Below are 21,023 nucleotides of genomic sequence, written 5' to 3' on the forward strand. Positions count from 1 at the left end.
TACCCAGTGCTCATTACATTCACGTGCCCTCTTTAATGTCCATCACCCAATTACCCCATCTCTCCAACCCCTTCCCCTCCAGCAACCCTCAGTTTCTTTCCTATGATTAAGAGTCCCTTATGGTTTGTCTCCCTGATTTCATCTTGTTTTATTTTTCCCTCTCTTCCCCTATGATCCTATGTTTTGTTTCTTAAATTCCACATATGAGTGAGATCATATGATAATTGTCTTTCTGATTGACTTATTTTGCTTTGCATAATACCCTGTAGTTCCATCCACATCATCACAAATGGCAAGTTTTCATTTTTTGATGGCTGAGTAGTATTCCATTGTGTATATATGGCTTGAGAATCTATATAGAACTCATCAAAATCAACAACCCAAAAATAAATAATCAAGTTAAGAAATGGGCAGAAAACAAGAATCGACATTTCTCCAAAGAGAACACACAAATGGCCAACAGACACATGAAAAAGTGCTCAATGTCACTCATCATCAGTGAAATAGAAATCAAAATCACAATGAGATACCATCTCACGCCAGTCAGATTAGCTAAAATAAACAACTCAGGAAACAACAGATGTTGACAAGGATATGGAGAAAAGGGAACCCTTTTGCACTCTTGTTGGGAATGCAAACTTGTGCAGCCACTCTGGAAAACAGTATGGAGGCTCCTTAAAAAGTTAAAAACAGAACTACCCATGACCCAGTGACTGCACTACTAGGAACTTATCCAAAGGGTACAAACATAGTGATTCGAAGGGGCATATGCACCGCAATGTTATTAGCAACACTATCAACAATAGCCAAACTTTGGAAAGATCCCAAATGCCCATTGACTGATGAATGGATAAAGAAGAGGTGGTACACACACACACACACACACACACACACACACACACATCAGGAATATCACTCAGCCATCAAAAAGAATGAAATGTTGCCATTTGGAGCAACGTGGATGGAACTAAAGTGTATTATGCTAAACGAAGTAAGTCAGAGAAAAACATGATTTCACTCATATGTGGAATTTGAGAAACAAAACAGATGAACATAGGGGAAGGGAAGGAAAAATAAGATAAAAACAGAGAGGGAGGCAAACCATGAGAGACTCTTAACTATAGAGAAAAAACTGAGGGTTGCTGGAGGGGAGGTGGGTGATGGGCATTAAGGAGGGCACTAGTTGGGATGAGCACTTGGTGTTACATGTAAGTGATGAATCACTAAATTTTACTCCTGAAACCAATATTACACTATATGTTAACTAAATTGAAGAAAAAAAAAGGAATAGCATTGAAAACAAATTGACAAAATAAGGTATAAATAGGCATTAAGCAAGTACTCTTTATGGATACTTTCTAATTATTTAGCATGTTTTTCAGCCGCTAGAGGAAACCAAGCAACGCAACAACAGTTAGGCATAAATAAGATATTCTTTTAAGGATCAGTCTTTTAAAAGAAAATAGGTTTTCATGAGAGACTATGGACTCTGAGAAACAAACTGAGGGTTCTGGAGATGAGGGGGGTGGGGGGATGGGTTAGCCTGGTGATGGGTATTAAAGAGGGCACGTTCTGCATGCAGCACTGGGTGTTATATGCAAACAATGAATCATGGAACACTACATCAAAAACTAATGATGTAATGTATGGTGATTAACATAACATAATAAAAAAAAGAAAATAGGTTTTATAACAAGTATCAGCTATCATTTGTAAGGAAAGATTTAAGACTTTGTAGTAAACTAAAGAGACTACTGGATATCCTTTCAGTAGAATGCTGGAGTCTCCAGCAGATTACCTGGTTCTTAGAGACCTCTGCACCTTTCATTATCTTGGACTATTCTGAAGTTCTCTGAATCGTAGATAGAATTATAAGAATTATTGTATTGCTATCAGCTATCTGGTGGAGAGAGCTACTTTTGAGTCCATTTGTAAATCCATTTCAACATTCTCTGACTCCATATAAATTAATGGTTCTTTGACTTCTTTGAACAAGCAGCAACATTGGTCTGGTTTCCCCTTTATTTAATGAGTTAATTTTTTATGTTCATTTTAAATCTCTGGGACAGTTATGATTTTATGAGCCTTTACAAAAATTTCTCAACTTTATAGTGTGGAAATTTTAAATCAAATTTTAAAAGACTTCTACCAGTGTGAGTGCTTTCCATCTTAAATTGCAATAATGTGAAAACACAGCTGCTAATATCTACTTAATACCACTATAATTATTACTCTGATTAAACATGCACATACAAAACTCTGATTTGACCTTCTGAGAAACAAAAAAAAAAATGGATGACTATCATAATAGCTTGTTAGTATTTGAGAAACATAGTGGGTGAGGTGATTTTACACATCCATCTTTGGCTGTTGATATTTTATACATAGAAAACCCACCTAGAGCAAACTCTATTCCAAACATGTCACATGAGATGATTGTTAATAGTAAAGACCACTTAAGGCAAAATCATGAGGTGAAGTTTAAATTCACACATCTTGTTTTTAGGTAGTACCTACTGATTATCTCCCATCCCCAAAGAGATCCCTTTTCTTTTCTTTTATTGAAGCCACTTCTCTCAAGCCATTATCTACCTAGGAAAAGTAGAAATCAGAAAAAGATTGGACTTTCAAGTTATAGGGACTTGGTTCAAATTCCTGCTATATCACTAGTGGTGTGACCTGGATAAATTAATAAAAATTCAGTTGACAAGGTAATAACCATGAAAAGAACATGGTATTAGGTACTCCTTGAATGATGCCTAATTCAGTTTGTGTGCATTCTCCTCACCCATGATGTTCATAGCTCTATCTAGTAAAACATTGTTTTGTATATGCAAGCCTGTAGGGAAATTCTTGTGAATACTAGTTCAAAAAACCTGATGGATTAGAGAAAGGAACAAAGGGAATATAACTGGGTTTATGAGGTATTAAGTCAAACAGGATTGCCTGGTTAATGACCACATAGACAAGGAGTTAGAACTAGGTGGGTCAGCACCTCCCCACCCCTCACCCATCCATGGACAGTGAAAGGAGCTGCACATGATCTTTAAATGCTTAGAACTACAAAGGTTGTAAAGGTTAGAAAGGTTGCTCTAAAAATTTTATTAATTTGATTTATTTCATGTCTTAAAACTATGCATACCAATGAGTCACACACAAAATTTTTTACCAAAGTATACAAAACTGAATTAATGTGCCAGCTATTCTCCTTTGGTTTTTAGTCTCAAAAGAAATTCATTTTCCTATGATAATTCAGGGAGAAGGGGTTTTAACAGACTTTAGTATTGTTTTGGGATTCTCAAATATGTTGAACTGTTAATCAGAATTTTATCAAACCAAAGTTTCCTATGTCAGAAAATCAGAGACTCTGTAATCACAGCAGTTAAATTCTTCCCACAGAGCAGAAGAAAACACTATATTTAATTTCAGATTGCTCTTTTAATATTCCCCACAGCTCCAAGACACTGAAAATACAGGGAACCTTGATTAATAGATCTTTTAAGAATGAAATTCATTTACCAAAAAAAGTTTTAAAAACAGTTCAACTCAAAATTAACATATTACTTAAGCAAAGTTGCATAATCCATAGCCTTGAATGATCAACCCCCTTTGTAGGTTCTAGTAGCCATTCCCAGCTGAAAGTTCACAATTTTGAACTAGACAAAATTATAATTTTTACATTTTAATTTGTAGCTTTCGTCTCAAAGTTTTTTAAAAAATATTGTTTTTTTATGATTTCCCTTATTTTTAATGGTAAAATAGGGAAGGTTCTGATATTAATTTGAATACTGGCCTTTATTTCTCAATTACACCTTTAATTTCTAATTCTGTACAAACTATGTTGGACATCTATAAGCATGAAGGCAGATGCTTAGTGGGGCAGGTGAGATTCACTGAATAGCTCTTGTACTATTAGAAATCAATTCCCAGGAGGCACATAGAGTAAAGCTATCTGCTTCCTTTGGATTTTGAAATTTGGAGCCTTCTCTCTCCACCATAGTTCTTTCTTCCTTCTTTTTAGATCTTTTCCTAGCCTCTTTCCCACTTCAACCCTGAGCAGGGGAGGCACCATCTAAGGCAGAAAGGGCTTTGGGGGCCACACAGATCTGGACTTGACCTCGATTATGGGACTTGCTTTTCTCAGCTGAAAAGAAAATACACTTTCTGGCTTGAGAGAGACAGAGAATGTATATAAAGCCTCTGATGTGTTTATATATTCAATACATGTCAACTGTTAGGATTGCAGATAATGCAGATACTCCTTTACTCAATGCACCCCATCTTTCCTTCCCAAGACTATCAGCTCACATTTGCTCTTTCTCCAAACATTTGACATTGATTCAGTTAATATTTAATGCAAATTTTTGAACCCTTAGAATATAGTATAGTCTAGTAGTATTTTACTTCTAGTAATTTTATTTCAGATCAATGAATGTATATTTAGGGTTATCTTTTTCATTAACAGAAGAATGAGTATACTCACTGATAAAATAAAAAATAAAATGAAGCATTACTAAGAGAGTCACTTAAAATAGAGTCCAGAGGACATTAAGGAGGTAGGGCCTATGTATGTCTCCTGTCTCAATTCTTGAAAAAATGCTGAACTTGGCTTATTTCCAAATCCCAAACCTCTTGCATGAACATTTGCTGCCTGCAAGAATAGACTTACATGAATTCTTTACCTAGAACGGACCTTAGCAGCTAATCATATATAGAGACATGTTACTGCAACTCTTCCAACACCAATTATAAGACTTTAAAAACAATGTAACTGACACAATTACACAAAATGTAATGTGACTAAAATTCCTCCTTTGCCTTTAAAAAACCCCAAGTCCCTTTGTCTTTTGAGAGCACAATATGGATTACTGCCTGAATTTGTCTCCCAAACTGCAATTCCTAAGACCTCAAATAAAAGCTGTGTTTCACAGCCTTGCTTTTCCTTGTTCAACATCACTATCCTTAACCATTGATTGATTATCTGAATTCAGTAAACAATAGATTTTTGTTCTCCTTAGCCAGAAGATAATAAATAATCTTTTGGGGAAAAAAAGAGATTCTTTTTATCTCTTTATAGATTGTAGAACTGGAAGAGATATTTTAGAAACAGTTTTTGTCCTCAGATGTAAAAAATGGAAGCTCAAGGAGCTGACCTGCCTTCACTGGCAAAATTAGCTAGTGGCAATTCCCTGCTAGAGCCAGGTAACCTGACTCTCAATTTGGTCCCAGTACTGGAGCAGACCATGGGAATCACCCTGTCTACTGAAGGTTGTTTTTTCCCCCTGTTTATTTGCTGGAAGATAAGTTCCAAAGTGTGACTTACAGAACAAGATGAGTGTGGGCTCTATTCCACCTCTGATCCTGATCTTTGCTATGCCCTACAAAATTCTACATACACACCCTCTACCTCTTTGAGGATTGGAGATTAATTTCTATAATTTGGGAAACCAAAAAACTCATTGGTGTCATTTTGCTCCTTCAGAGCGGTTTGTTTTTACCTTCTTTCATCCCTGGCTGCCTTTTTTTTTTTTCTTCTCTAAATTTTTATTTAAAATCCAGTTAGTAAACATACAGTGTAATATTAGTTTCAGGTGTAGACTCTAGTGACTCATCACTTACATACAACACCCAGTGCTCATCACAACCAGTGTCCTCCCTAATACCCGTCACCCATTTAACCCATCTCCCCTCCTCCAGTAATCAGTTTGTTCTCCATAGTTAAGAGTCTGTTTCTGGTTTGCCTCTCTCCCCCACCACCCCACATGTTCATTTGTTCCTTAAATTCCACATGAGTGAAATAATATGGTATTTGTCTTTCTCTGACTTTTTCTACTCAGCATAATACTCTGTAGCTCCATCCATATCATTCCAAATGGCATCATTTCATTCCTTTTTGTGGCTGAGTAATATTCCATTGCATATTTATACCACATCTTCTTTATTCATTCATTAAGTTGATGGACATTTGGGCTCTTTCCATAATTTGACTATTGTTGATAGTGCTGCTATAAACATCAGAGTGCATTTATCCCTTCAAATCAGTATTTTTGTATCCTTTGGGTAAATACCTAGTAGTGCAATTGCTGGATCATAGGGTAGCTCTAGTTTTAACTTTTTGAGTAACCTCCGTACTGTTTTCCAGAGTGGCTGCACCAGTTTGCATTCCCACCAACAGTGTAAGAGGGTTCCCCTTTCTTCACATCCTCACCAAATCCGCTGCTTTCTGTGTTAATTTTAGCTATTCTGACTGGTATGATGTGATATCTCATTGTAGTTTTGATCTGATGGATGACATTGAGCATCTTTTCATGTGCCTGTTGGCCATCTGTAGGTCTTTTTTGGAAAAAAAAATGTCTATTCGTATCTTCTGCCCATTTTTTAACTGGATTATTGTTTTTGGGGTGTCGAGTTTGATAACTTCTTTATAGATTTTGAGTACTATCCCTTTATTAAATATGTCCTTTGCAAATACCTTCTCCCATTCCGTAGGTTGCCTTTTAGTTTTATTGTTTCCTTTGCTGTACAGAAGACTTTTATTTTGATGAAGTCCCAGTAGTTTATTTTCGCTTTTGTTTCCCTTGCCTCAGGAGACATGTTTAGTAAGAAGTTGCTGAGGCCAAGGTCAAAGAGGTTGTTACCTGTGTTCTTCTCTAGGATTTTTATGGTTTCCTATCTCACGTTTAGGTCTTTAATCCATTTTAAATTTATTTTTGTATATGGTATAAGGAAGTGGTCCAGTTTCATTGTATATGGTATAAGGAAGTGGTCCAGTTTCATTCTTTTGCATGTTGCTGTCCAGTTTTCCCAACACTGTTTGTTAAAGAGACTGTATTTTTTCCCTTGGAGATTCTTCCCTGCTTTGTCAGAGATTGAGCACACAGTTGTGGGTTCATTTCTGGGTTTTATATTCTGTTCATCATTGGCTGGCTTGATTATTCTTTTAGCCAAATGTCATGGCATGTGTGGGTACTTGCAAGTGTGACAATGTTCTTTTCTTCTTGTGGCCACAAATGGTTATACTTGTTTTATTTTGAGATCCAAGAGAGATCTCAACTCTGCTGACTTTTTTACCTACAAATTCAGCAGAGAAAGCACAACTGTTTCTTAGGGCAAATGTAGCTGTGTGTATGTTTTCCCATTTTCTATGCACCAAAGGCTATAATGCACTGTGTTTGACATCTAGCAGAAGAATATAAATCTCTGTAGTCCAGAAAATACCAAGTATAACAAAAGAAAAATTATTATCAGGTGGAAGACAGATTCTCATCTTTTTTCTGTGACCTTATTTCTGTGTAACTTCTGGGTAATCTTAAAACAAGGTGTCTGGACTTGATAAGTTGTTCTCAAAATTTCAGAGAGCAGAGTTTCTGGAGATCAGTGTAATTTTGTAGAGTAAGGATTTAATTCCATCAAACTAATGGATACCAAATTTATAATTAAGTTATGTAATAAATCACAACCATTAAAAGCAATTTAATATGCCCATTCAAGCAGTCATGGAACATTTAAGAGTAGATGAAAAAATAACACAACCAAAAGTTTATGGAAAAAATGATTGAAAAAAGCTTAAAACTCCAAGTATTTTATCCTCTAATTTTTTTTTTTTTTTACATTGAAGGAAATGCCAGTGTCCAGCATTTGGCAAAGGGGTTTAAGTCTAAGGTGTTGAAGACTGGGATTCTAAAGAAACACTGTTTAAGAACCTCTGGACTATATATCCAAGTTCTAAAATGTCTCCTGATCAAGTGTTACTTGTTCTGATTATAATTGCTTTTCAGTTTACAGATACCAGGTACGTTACAACTTTCTGAGAACACTAACTCAAAGCTTTTAATGAGATAACCATTCAAAGTGGAAATTCAGGTACAAATTATGCTCTGGACCAAAGCTTCTGCAACATAGTGTTATCTTGCAGTGCTGCTCAAATGTCTCCATGGAAACACTACTTCCCACAGAGGAGAATAAAAATGCACCTCAAGTTATGGGTATTCTGAAGCCATTACATGTGCATGATATCTTCAAAATCTAGATTCTGTATTTAAGGATTCTTAAAATTTCTTATAAAACCTTTTAAGTTACTTATCACAAGAAAAAAAATTGCTAAAGATGGGATGGAGTTCAGATGGCTGTACTCTTCCTCCTGAGACCTGTTACTCTATGAATAGTGGCAGGGGTGCACATTTTCAAATTTACCAGCCTCATCTTGGCTCAGGACCCCTTTTTATCCAACTAGTACAGACTCATCATCAAAATACCACTGCAAGGATAAAGAATTTTAATTCAACCACAATAAGAACACTGGTAGCTCTGTCACAGGTTAACTTGCTGTGCACAGGAAAAATTAAAAACAAGACTTTAGATGTCAGAGTTTGTGTCCAGATTAACACTAGCCTGTCCACATCCATGTGTTGACTCTGTTCCTAAATGACTCATTATGTAACCTTGGGATCATTGCTTTTAGTGATATTAGAAATATAAAGTCAATTTTTCTAAACAGAGAGGAAACTCTCTTTTGCGATGTCTGAATCCTGGTGAAAGGAAACTGATAAAAGGACAGAGGGAGATGAAAGAGCATATTAATTAATATGTGTTCTCTTTTCCAAGGTAGCATTTTAAGGCAACCTGAGCACTATTGAAAAATTTTAAACTTCTCTAAAACATTCTTGAATATTCAGATAGTTGATATGACAAATACACCTATGCTTTGGATTAATTACTTCAAGCTTTTCATTTTACTTTCCTTGTTCAGATCAACACTAAATGTTTAAGGTATTGTCTTATTCACAAAAAAAGAAAGGGAAACAAGAAGGGGAATTACTTATCTGTTTTGCAAGTTCAAGATTAAATAGATGCAAAGGAAAGTACATCTTCCATCACCACCTAAAAAAATCTCTTGTTTCTTTGGCTTTTTATGAGAACCATTCTTTCATTCATTCATTCAACAAATGATTTTAAAGTTTCTAAAATCTTTCAGAGACTACTGCAGGTACCGAAGAAACAGGTATATAACATAAAGCCCCAGTCCTGATGAGTGGACACACCAGGGGCAAGAAAGGTCATATACAATGCCAGGTAATGATTAGTACTACATATACACACACACACACATAAAATAAGCAGGATAAGGTGATAAGAGTATCCAGGCAAAGTTATTTAGAGTGTTCTGAGAGAGCCTCTTTAAAAGGCTGTCCTCGACCTTGGTCTTGGCAATGATTTCATAAATTTAATACCAAAATCAAAGACAAAAAAAGCAAAACTAAATAAGTAGGACTGCATCGAATCACAAAGCTTCTGTATAGCAAAAGAAACACTGACAAAATGAAAAAGCAACCTACAGAATGGGAGAAAATATTTACAAATCATATTCTATAAGGGGTTAATATCCAAAATATATGAAGAGCTTTTACATTTCAATAGCAAGGAAGCCAATCTGACTAAAAAAATTAGCAGAGGATCTGAATAGACATTTTTCCAAAGACAACACACAGATGGGCCAACAGGTACATGAAAAGATGTTTAACATCACTAATCATCAGGGAAATGTAAATTAAAGCCACAATGAAATATTACCTTATACTTCTTAAGACGGTAGCCATCAAAAAGAAATAACCAGTGTAGGTGAAGATGTGGAGAAAAAGGAACTCTTGTGCTCTGTTGGTAGGAATATAAACTGGTACAGCCACTGTGGAAAAAGAAGTATGGAGTATACAACATCTTCTGCATATCACAGTCCATATTATGTTGATGGGTATTTATATTTGAACCCACTCTTTATTCCTCCTTCTTCCTTATTTTAGGTATATTGTGTCCTTCCTTACATCCTTTTGTTTTGTGAGTCCATTGACTGATTTTTATAGATATACTTAATTTTACTACTTTTATGCTTCCTACTTTTTTAATGCATGCATATGGTCTTTCTTTTCCACTTAGTCTCCTTTAACATGTCTTGTAAGGCTGCTCTAATGGTCTTGAGCTCCTTAACTTTTGTTTGCCTGGGAAACTCTTTATCTCTCATTGTATTCTGAATGATAGCTTTGCTGGATAGAGTATTCTTGGCTTCAGACTTTTTCCTTTCAGTTTTTTGAATATAGCGTGCCACTCTCTTCTGGTCTGCAAAGTTTCTGCTGAAAATACAGCTTATATAGTCTTGTGGGGTTTCCCTTGTATATAACTGTTTTCTTCCCTTTTTAAAATTCTGTCTTTATCACTACTCTTTGCCATGTTCATTGCTATATGTCTTGGTACAGTCCTTCTTGGGTCTCCCCTGAACTGAAGACTTCTCCAAAGAAGACAACAGATGGCAAACAGACACATGAAAAGATGATCATCACTAACCATCATGGTAAATACACACACACACACATGGAACCAGAAATGTTGGCAAAACTGTGGAGAAAAAGGAACCCTTGGGCACTGCTAGTAGGAATGTGAATTGGTGCAGCTACTATGAAAAACAGTATGGAGGTTCCTCAAAAATGAAAAATAAAACTGCCATATGATCCAGAAATTCTAATACTAGGAATTTACTCAAAAAATACAAAAACACTAATTTGAAAAGATGTAAAATCCTCTATGTTTATTGCAACATATTTTCAATAGCCAAATTATGGAAACAGCCCAAGTGCCCATCAATAGATGAATGGATAAAGAAGTGGCGTGCATATGTGTGTGTATTACTCCATCATAGAAATGAATGAAATCTTGCCATTTGTAACATGGATGGAGCTGCAATGTATAGTTCTAAGTGACATAATTTAGAGAGAGACAAATACCATATGATTTCACTCATATAGGGAATTTTAGAAACAAAGCAAATGAACAAAGGAAAAAGAGACCAAAAAACCCAGGCTCTTAACTATAGAGAACAAACTGATGGTTGCCAGATGGGAGGTGGGTAGGGGATGGGTGAAATAGTTGAAGAAGATTAGGAGTACACATATCTTGATGAGCAGTGAGTAATGTTGAATCACTATATTGTATACCTGAAACTAATATAACACTATGCTAATCATACTGGAATAAAAAATAAAAGCAAAAATATATTTTAAAAATCCCATCTAGAATACATAACCTATGTACAAAGAAAAATGTAAAAATTCTGGATGTTTGATCACACTACATAATTTTTTTAAAAAGGTCATTGGCTGAAAGTTTTTCTAATTTACTCATTCCTTTAAAAACATTGTGAATTTTTGGGACACCTGGGTGGCTCAGTCGTTAAGCGTCTGCCTTCCGCTCAGGTTATGATCCGGGAATCCTGGGATTGAGCCCCGCATCTGGCTCCCTGCTGCGCGGGGAGGCTGCTTCTCCCTCTCCCACGCCCCCTGCTTGTGTTCCCTCTCTCACTGTGTCTCTCTCTGTCAAATAAATAAAATCTTTAAAAATAATTGTGAATTTTTATAGTTAGTTCAGTTGCATTTTTGGCACAAGATTTTTTTCAAAACAGAGGAACCAGTTTCCCTTAAATGTAACAGCACTCTATTTCCAGCAACAATTATATTTTTAAAGATTAATTTGTAGAACAAATGTACAACTATACTTATTTTCTACTCTATACTCACCAGTTACATTATTTACAAGGCTAACATCTACTTATAGGACAATCTTTCACTTGTCCCCCCTCCTCACATCTTATTCAAAGGTTTTTTTCCCCCTCCCACCTCATTTCTGACTTACTTGGGGAAGTACAGGAGTTTCAGACAAGGTATCTAGGTTTTATTCGATGGGATTTTTTTCCCTTCGGTAATCTCTGACTGCATCCACCTGAAATGCTGTCCCAAGTACTGATGGCAGGGGGTGGTGATCTTGTACATGATCTTCTTAGAGGTAATGCATGAACTTGTTTTATAAACTCTTGGACTATGTATTTGATGTAAAATATGTACAGTCTTAATGTCAACCATCTCTTAAAAGTGAGCCTATAAATACTGTGGAATACTTTTCTTTGATCAGAAACATTTGGACTGAGTAGTTCCCATGGATCAGGATTTTCTTCAATGCTATTTAGCAAATGGTCTTTGGCCTATGCCATTAGCAAAAATTTTGTATAATGCAGGGCACCTGGGTGGCTCGGTCGTTAAACATCTGTCTTTGGCTCAGGTCCTGATCTCAGGATCCTGGGATTGAGCCCTGAATCTGGCTCCCTGCTCCGCGGGAAGCCTGCTTCTCCCTCTTCCACTCCCCCTGCTTGTGTTCCCTCTCTTGCTGTGTCTCTCTCTGTCAAATAAATAAAATCTTTAAAAAAAATTTTTGTATAATGTAACAGAATACCTTGCAGTTGTCTCACTCTAAACTTCACATGAGGGATTCTTCGCTATTCTTCAGAACCTAGTCTAGCAAAATTAGAGGAAAAGCCCTAAGGAGATTTATTTCTGTTAAGAGAAAAAGCCTACATTTTCAAGCTCAACACTTGAATCCAATACAGATAACAAATAGGGTCCACTATCTCAACCCTTCAGAGTTTACAGTGTTTTCTGTAATCAATTTGTGCTTTCTGTGGGGCAGTAGGATAAAATTGAGCAGCTAAAATTTCCAATCCCATGAATCTCCTAAATAATTTGTAAATTGACTTGCAGACTCAAAGTAACAACTATCCTGCATATTTATTGTTGGTTTTTCTGTTTAGTTGTGTTTTTTTGTAAACAGGTGAAATTTCCAACCAGGCACAGGACATTCAATTTTCTGTCAATCACACAGTTTGTATAAAGCACCAAGACTGAAGAGGGGAATGATTGTTGTATACACTCTAAATTGCTTTCCATAGTCTCATTTGAGATCATTGATGTAAGAATCTTGACTTTTATATTACTATAAACAAAAGTAGAAATAAAGAAAAAAAGTTGATTTAAAGGTCACATGGAAAACCTGAAAAAGAAGATCTAGTAGTATATAAGGGATGCCTAGTCCCATTAGGTAGCAAGCCATAAAGTCACTATACTTAAAAGCACTGAATATTGGCACACACAGAGAAAGACCATTGGAGTAGAAGACAAAAGTCAAGAAAGAGACCCAGGTACATGTGAAGATTTAGTACTTGATAAAGATGGGCTTTTAAAAAAAAATTTTTTTTGATGTAGTGTTCCATGATTCATTGTTTGCGTATAACACCCAGTGCTCCATGCAGTACGTGCCCTCTTTAATACCCATCACCAGGCTAACCTATCTTCCCCACTCCCCTCCCCTCTAGAATCCTCAGTTTGTTTCTCAGAGTCCACAGTCTCTCATGATTCATCTCCCCCCTTCATTTTTCCCTTCCTACTATCTTTTTTTCGGGGGGAGGGTATGTGCTGAGGTGAGCATTGTGAATTGTTTAAGACTGATCAATCACAGACCTGTACCTCTGAAACAAATAATACATTATATGTTAAAAATAAAGATGGGCTTTTTAATTATTGATGTTGAAACAAATGGTAGCTGTTGGGAAGAGAAAAGCTCAGATCTATACCCCACACTATGAATTAATCTCAAATTGATGAGCTAAGAGTTAAAATAATAAGTACCAGAATAACACACAAGCAAAGTCTTTTATTTCTTGGAATTGAAGGTTGTTCTAAATAGGCCTCTAAATTTTAACATATAGTGAAAAAAAAACAAAACAAAAACATATTTTCATCAAGCTCCAACATATGCCGTGAAAACTCAGTTTACCCATTGGCCTTAATATAAACATTTTCAATGTGAGCCAGGCTATAAAATGTCAAGAAGCACTGCTCTACACAGTTACTTTTTCTGCACTTTCCAGACACTTAGCCTTTTGTTAGTATTCCTCTAATTTTAGGAAGTTAAAAATCAACCAGTTAGAACATTTGTAGGCAAATGACAAGGAATCATTACATACATGAAACATTTGCTTTTGCAAAGAATAACATCTTTTTGCTCCTTGACAGTGCCAAGATACTTGAATTCAAATAAATACAATTCTTAAGGAAAGTGTCATTATAAAAAAGCTTTTGTTCTTTTACTTCAGTGTTCAAAGTTACATTTAACACACTTCAGAATTAAAACTTATACAAAAGCTTTTTACTTTGATGTAATCCCAATAGTTTATTTTTGCTTTTATTTCCCTTGCCTCAGGAGACATATGCAGAAAAATGTTTCTATGGCCAATGTCAAAGAAATTACTGCCCATGTTCTCTTCTAGGAGTTTTATGGTTTCAGGCCTCACATTTGGGTCTTTAATCCATTTTGAGTTTACTTTTGCATATGGTGCAAGAAAGCGGTCTAGTTTCATTTTTTGCATGTAGCTGTCCAGTTTTCCCTGCACCGTTTATAGAAGAGACTGTCTTTTTCCCATTGTACATTCTTGCCTAGGTCCCAGATTAACTGACCATATAAGCATGAGTTTATTTCTGGGCTTTCTATTCCGTTCTATTGATCTAGGTGTCTATTTTTTGTGCCAGTACCAAACTGTTTTGATTACTACAGCTTGGTAGTGTATCTTGAATACTAGAACTGTGATACTTCCAGTTTTGTTCTGTTCAAGATTGTTTAGGCTATTTGGAGTCTTTTGTGATTCCATACAAATTTTAGGATTATTTGTTCTAGTTTTGTGAAAGATACTGTTGGTATTTTGATAGGGATCTCACTGAATCTATGGATTACTTTGGATAGTATGGACATTTTAATATTAATTCTTCTAATCCAAGAGCATGGGAATTTCACACATTGCTCACTGAGAAATCATGTTCTACAACACACACCCCTAAGAAAATTGTCTACAAATTCTTATAGAGAAAAAAATGAATTTAGGCAAAGATAATATCTAGAAGCTGCAGATGACAATTCTACCAACAGAACAAAAGTTAGAGTTTTCAGTTGTCTTCAAAATATTCTTAATTCTTGGGATGTAGGTAAAGCTTGTGTGATACGGAGATAAATGTCATTTCTCAGAAAAATTGGTTTTAAGATTTAAAACTTTTTTTCTCTACTGTTACCTCCAGTACTATTTTGAGGCATGGTTTCATTACATGGTCAGCTAAAAGTTTAGAATTAGTTTTAGGAACGAATGTGGTCACTCAACAGAAACATAAATTGCTCCTAAGAGAGTTGCAGAATAGTGTGAGTTTAGGATTCTACCAACAATAGTTGTTTCCCAGAATATGATGGAATGAGAAGCCATTCAAGCCATACGGGCTCTGAACAGAACATAAAATTAATTTGTTCCTTCAAATCAGCTACAGATCTTCCTTATGTCCTGATAAACCCATTTTAATTTGAAAATCTTGGAAGTTAAAAATGCATTTAATGTACCAAACATCTTAGCTTACCCTTAGCCTACCTTAAACATGCTCAGAATACTTACATTAGCCTACAGTTGGGCAAAATCGTCTAACAAAAAAAAAAAAAACCTTATTTTATAATTAAGTGTTGACTAATGTAATTTCTTGATCATTATACTAGAAGTGAGAAATAGAATAATTGTAATTTTATCAGTTGTTTACCGTCATGATTGTGTGTCTGACTGGGAGCTGTGGCTTGCTGCTCCTACCCAGTATCACAAGAGAATACTGTTTTGCATATCACTGGCCCAAGAAAAGATCAAAATTCAAAATTATAGTTTCTACTGAAAGCATATTGCTTTTGCAACATCATAACATTGAAAAATTTTAAGTTGAACCATTCTAAGTCAGGGACAGTATGTATATCAAAATGGTTACACCCAAGAGAACATTCCTATTATGGCTACATAGTCAAGGTAGAAATAAATTTTAGGTCCTGACATTTTGTTTCTTACAAAGCAATTTGATTGTTCCGCTAAAGGCAGGTCTTATTCACCAGACCATGTAAGTGCTGTGTATATCATTTATTAGTAGTGTCCATGCTGATTAGAACCATCTGGGCTGACTCTACTAGAGCTCAGGAAAACAGCAAGTTGGAGTCACTATGAAAGACCAGTCTTAGGTGGGTAACTGGAAATAGAAATTGAGAAAGGAGACAGAGTAGGTACACAGAGCTCTTAGGATTGTGTGCCACAAATAGGACCTCATTGGCATTCTTAGTGACTGGAGGTCTCCAGTGTAGAGGATTGGACACTGAGCGCTAAGAAAACTTATAGAACTGGTAATGTAACAAGAATAGCAAGAATACAACTTACTATAATAGAAATTAAGATGCCTTCATTTTTCCCTGCTTGACTGGTTACTTTTTAATCACAAAGGAGCTCAAAAGTCTAGTAATTTTGTGGGTGCATGTGGATGTAGGTGCATGAGTGCATGAAGGGTTTCTTAACGATCTAAACCTGGCCATGCCTTGACTTTCTAGATTGGACATCAAGAAACTTGAGTTTTTCTGGTTTGTATTCATCTTGGGAAATTCACCGGTCTGAACTCAGAACACTTCAAAGACTGGTACCTTAGTGATCTAGAAATTCTAGCCCCCTAGGACTATGTGGTCTTAGTCACAATTTATTTTTCTTGGTGGCGGACACTGGTAAAGACCTGTAACTGAGGGGGCCTGGGTGTCTCAGTCATTAAGTGTCTGCGTTGGGCTCAGGTCATGATCCCAGGGTGCTGGGATCGAGCCCCGCATCCGGCTCCCTACTCGGCAGGAAGACTGCTTCTCCCTCTTCCACTCCCCCTGCTTGTGTTCCCTCTCTCGTTGTGTCTCTCTCTGTTAAATAAATAAAATGTTAAAAAAAAATCCATAATTGAAAGAACAGTCTGCCCAGAGTATTCCGAACCCCAGAAAACTCTGAACAGCATAGGCTTCTGCAATATCGTGTCTCTTTTCCAGACTGTAAAATAGCTGAGCAATAAACACAAAAGCCAGACAAGTAAACCAGCAAACCAGCCAGACAAACAAACACTGAATAGAGTTTGGAGGATGAATTGCATGAATCGCAGGTGCCCTATGGTATTCTAGAAACTGAAGGGAGTCTATTTTATAGCTGATTTCCTGATAGTAGAGGAATAGGCAAATTCCTAAGATTCTTAAAATACTTCACTTACATCCCAATACCCTCTGAGTGGCCACTGTAACACGGTCCTAATTCAGGTAGAAATAATCCTAGCAAAAAGGTTTCTGAAAGAAGCACTGCTGAGATTTTCTACTTCTGAATGCCAGTGTTGGGACTTTAATGATCAGATGGGATATTCCTGGTTCAGGTGTCTAAACATAAACTCAGAAGGGAATTTCTAATTTGAGGCTGCATGAAGATTTACTTATTGAAGAAGAAAGCATTTATAGCAGTGTGAAGGCATTTTTCTAGGCGTCTTATAAATACAACTTTCTTTGGTTTTCATAAGAGCTTTTTGAGAAAAGGTACTTTTATGGTTTCTTTTTACAGATGAAGATGCTGCCCATGTTTCTCCAGAGGGTACGCAGCAGAGTCAGGGTCTGGGAAGTCTGATCAGTCGTGCTGTGCTGCCTCACCTGGACTTGCCAAGACTGAGTGTACATATGTTCTACAGTGGGAATTACACATTTAATCATACACATGACATACAAGAAGGTGGGGGCCTCCACCACCTCACTAAAGAGACTCACTAAAGGCCACAGGCTTTGACCATTGCAGCTGAAGGCTCTTTTGTCAGTGCCTATCCTATGCACTTCAGAGTTCCTAATACAAATCAGAGAACTTCTTGGCTTTCTGTTCCAGATTTGGTCTTTAAGCAGCATGCCATCAATTTCTTTGGAAAGCGTTGCTTCTTTCCAAAACAGTGCACAAAATTCTGGCTGGCTGCTTTGCTTGCCAACCTCAGGAATTCTGCAGCTTCCTAAGCCTCTAGCCTGAGCATCCCATAACCACATGCTATTTCCTGGCTAGAGTGGCTCTGTCAATATCAGGTTCTCCTGTGCTAATGGTTGACAAAAGCACTTCCATCTCCCTTTGGCCACAGGAACCATTTGCTATTCAGACTCTGAGATAGAAACTGATTTCCCATTCCGTGACATGCTGACATTTCCTGGAAAATGTAGCACGGGTAACTATTTTTGTAGAGGTGCCTCAGAAGTGGCCTTGAGGGAGAATTTCTGTTTAAACCGATGGCATGTGGGCTACATTATCATTACACTATCATGGGAACACCAGCAAGTAGGGGTTACTCTCATCCTAAGACAACCCACAGGAATAATAAAGGCTTCCAAATATAGTCCTTATGTATGGTCTTTGCATGAGCACACACACACACACACACACACAGGAGAGGGGACTTTTCCCCTTTGTGGCTCCCCCGACAAAGCATCTGGCTCAATGAATCCCTTGCTCCATCAATTTGACAATTTCTTGCTTTGCATGGTTTTTATGGTCATTCTCATAGTAGGAGAATCTATAAAACAAGCATTATGGACCCAGTGCTATCACGTCCCAAATTTGGACCACAAGGCTGATGCTTTCCAGTTGGTTCTGTATCTGCAGTTTGATTAACTGTCATTCATGAATAGATTAGACTCATTTACTATCAGAATGATTTAATTAAATACAACCTTCATTACTTAAAGCAGGGGAGTTCTGTAGATCAGTGATTCTTCAAACCTGACTAGCCATTAGAAACATCTAAGGAGCTTTTACACTAAGACCCACGCTGCCTCCAAATCCCTTCCATCAGTATCGCAGGGGTTGGGATCCAGGTGTCATACATTTTGAAGTCCCCCAACAGATTCCAATTTGTAGCTGAGTTTGGGAACTACTGATTTACAGGGAGATTTTTTAAAATATTATTTAATAAAACGTACAGTAACAGACAACACTTGGTATGTACCTGCTACATACAAGGTACTGCTGTAAGCATTTATGAACATAAACTCCATTAATTTTCACTATGACCCTATGATATTGTTACCTCGGTAAGGGCCAGAAATTAAGTGACTTGTTCAAAGTCACCCACGTCGTAAGTGGCAGAGTAATGGTTTTTGCTCCGTCAGCTTGGCTCTTAACCCTTATATTATTCTGCCTATTTTTACGTGTTTAAATAGAGCAGTTGTGCCGCGGAGACAGCAGGCACACATAGGCACGCCCCTTTACATACAGAAGCACACTGATGGTAATGAAAACTGCCTTCCTAAGTGGCAGTCTTGTTAGTAACTGCTTGATCTATTTTTAATTGTTCTACTCCCAGAACAAACCTATTTTCCCAAGGGTTATGAAACTGAAATTAAACCCTCTACCACCTCCCAGGAACTTTAGCTTCAGATCATTTATTGATGTTGGCAACGTGCATTGCTACGAAAATCTCATTCATATAGTTGTCCTGCCTTTCATGCTCTTAAGCAAACAAGTGATTTTCCGCGCGCGCCCCACACCACCCTCCCCTCCCCCTGCTTCTAAACACATAAATGAACCTCTTGCTCTTACTGGAGTCCCACTGTCACAGAACACGAGGAGAGTTCCCCAGAAACTCTCTCCTATGTTGTGGGGCGTTCTTAAGCCATGCTCATTGTCTCTCCAACATTCCTGATTTACCTCCTTTCAGCTTTCTGGACACCCAAGTGCAGCACAGAAACCAACTGCTCACGGACCCACAAGACCCAGGGAGGAGAACTTAACCTTCCTCTGGTGTACAAGAGCAGGAGGAAGAGAGGTGTTCTCCCAGCCTTAGGCCCCAAGAAGAGGAGGGGAAGCTCCCATTGCCTCCTTCCTGAAACCTTTTTCAGAAGCCTAAATTTTGCTAAGTCAGGCTTCCAGGTACTTTAGAATCTCTTCTGATATACCAAAATGCTTCTTTTCTTTTTTAGGTAATGAGGACTGCAATATTCCTTTATATTTTTCTTTTGGCTCTGACTCTCTAGTGGTCAGGAATCTGACAGCTAAATATTCTCCTCAGTTACTGTAGCTTCCTGTAGTCTAGATTTACTGGTATAATTACCTGCTTGGCTTTTCTCATTGCCAGCCTCATGCCCCCATACCCTCCCTCTCCTTTTTCTTTTGTCCTAGTAAGTCTGCAGCTTTTTGCTTGGTAGTAAAAGCAGTATGGGCTTAAGAGTCTGACTTTCTGGAATTCTGAGACACAAACTAAGTTTTTAACTGTGTGAGCTTGAGCAAGTTTCATAATATTCTCTATGCCTCCCATTTTCACTTATAAAATGAGGATAATAAAAGCACTTGCCTCATGGTTGTGATTTTTTTTAAATGATAAAGTATGGTTCACATGATGTTATTAATGTGATTTTTTTCCTTTTTTAAAAAAATTATGGGGGCACCTGTGTAGCTCAGTTGGTTAAGTGTCTGATTCTTGGTTTCAACTCAGGTTGTGATCTCAGAGTTGTGAGATCCACCCTCAGCATGGAGTCTGCTTAAGATTCTCTCTCCCTCTGCCCCTCCCCACTGCTCTCACTCTCCCTTTCTATAATAAATAAATAAATCTTTAAAAAATAAATGAAATGAAAAATTGTGATCAACTATAAATAACATAAAATGTAATATCTTAACAGTTTGAAGTGTACAGTTCAGTAGTGTTAAATACATTCACGTTGTTGTGCAACCAATCTCCAGAATGCCTTACTTCTTGTAAAACTGAAACTCAATACCCATTAAACAATAGTAATCTATTCCTTCCTACCACTAACCACTGGCAACCACCATTCTACCTTCCATCTTTATGAATTTGAGTACTCTAAGTACGTCAGGTAAGTGGAACCATACAGTATTCATCTTTTTGTAACTAGCTTATTTCACTAAGCATAATGTCTTCCAGGTTCATTCATGTTGTAGCATGAATTAATTTCCTTCTTTTTCAAGGCTGAATAATATTCCATGGCACATATATACCACATTTTGTTTATTCTTCCGTCGATGGACACTTGAGTTGCTTCCACCTTTTGGCTATAGTTTTGTTTGTTTTTGTTGTTGTTGTTTAAAGATTTTATTTATTTATTTGACAGAGAGAGAGCACAAGCAGGGGAAGCAGCAGAGGGAGAAGGAGAAGCAGGCTCCCAGCTGAGCAAGGAGTCCCAAGCAGGACTTGATCCCAGGACCCTGGAATCATGACTTGAGCCAAAGGCAGATGCTTAACTGACTGAGCCACCCATGTGCCCCCAACTTTTGGTTATTGTGAAAAATGCTGCTATAAACTTGGGTGTATAAACAT

The 21,023-nt window shown here is 37.1% G+C and overlaps 1 protein-coding gene across 1 annotated transcript in view; it reads left to right on the plus strand.

The window, feature by feature from the left end:
* Positions 1-18,072, plus strand: part of LOC114208211 (uncharacterized) — a 215,854-nt gene extending 197,782 nt beyond the window's left edge. The window contains exon 5 of the mRNA XM_088021056.1: positions 17,285-18,072. Within this exon, the coding sequence (XP_087877182.1) occupies positions 17,285-17,487 (203 nt within the window). The 3' untranslated portion in view covers positions 17,488-18,072. The remainder of the gene's footprint in view (positions 1-17,284) is intronic.
* Positions 18,073-21,023: the final 2,951 nt, after the last annotated feature.

The sequence above is a fragment of the Eumetopias jubatus genome, unplaced genomic scaffold (assembly GCF_037043125.1).
Source record: "Eumetopias jubatus isolate StellerSeaLion01/CBP00866 unplaced genomic scaffold, mEumJub1_p1.0 scaffold_2, whole genome shotgun sequence".
Taxonomy (NCBI): domain Eukaryota; kingdom Metazoa; phylum Chordata; class Mammalia; order Carnivora; family Otariidae; genus Eumetopias; species Eumetopias jubatus.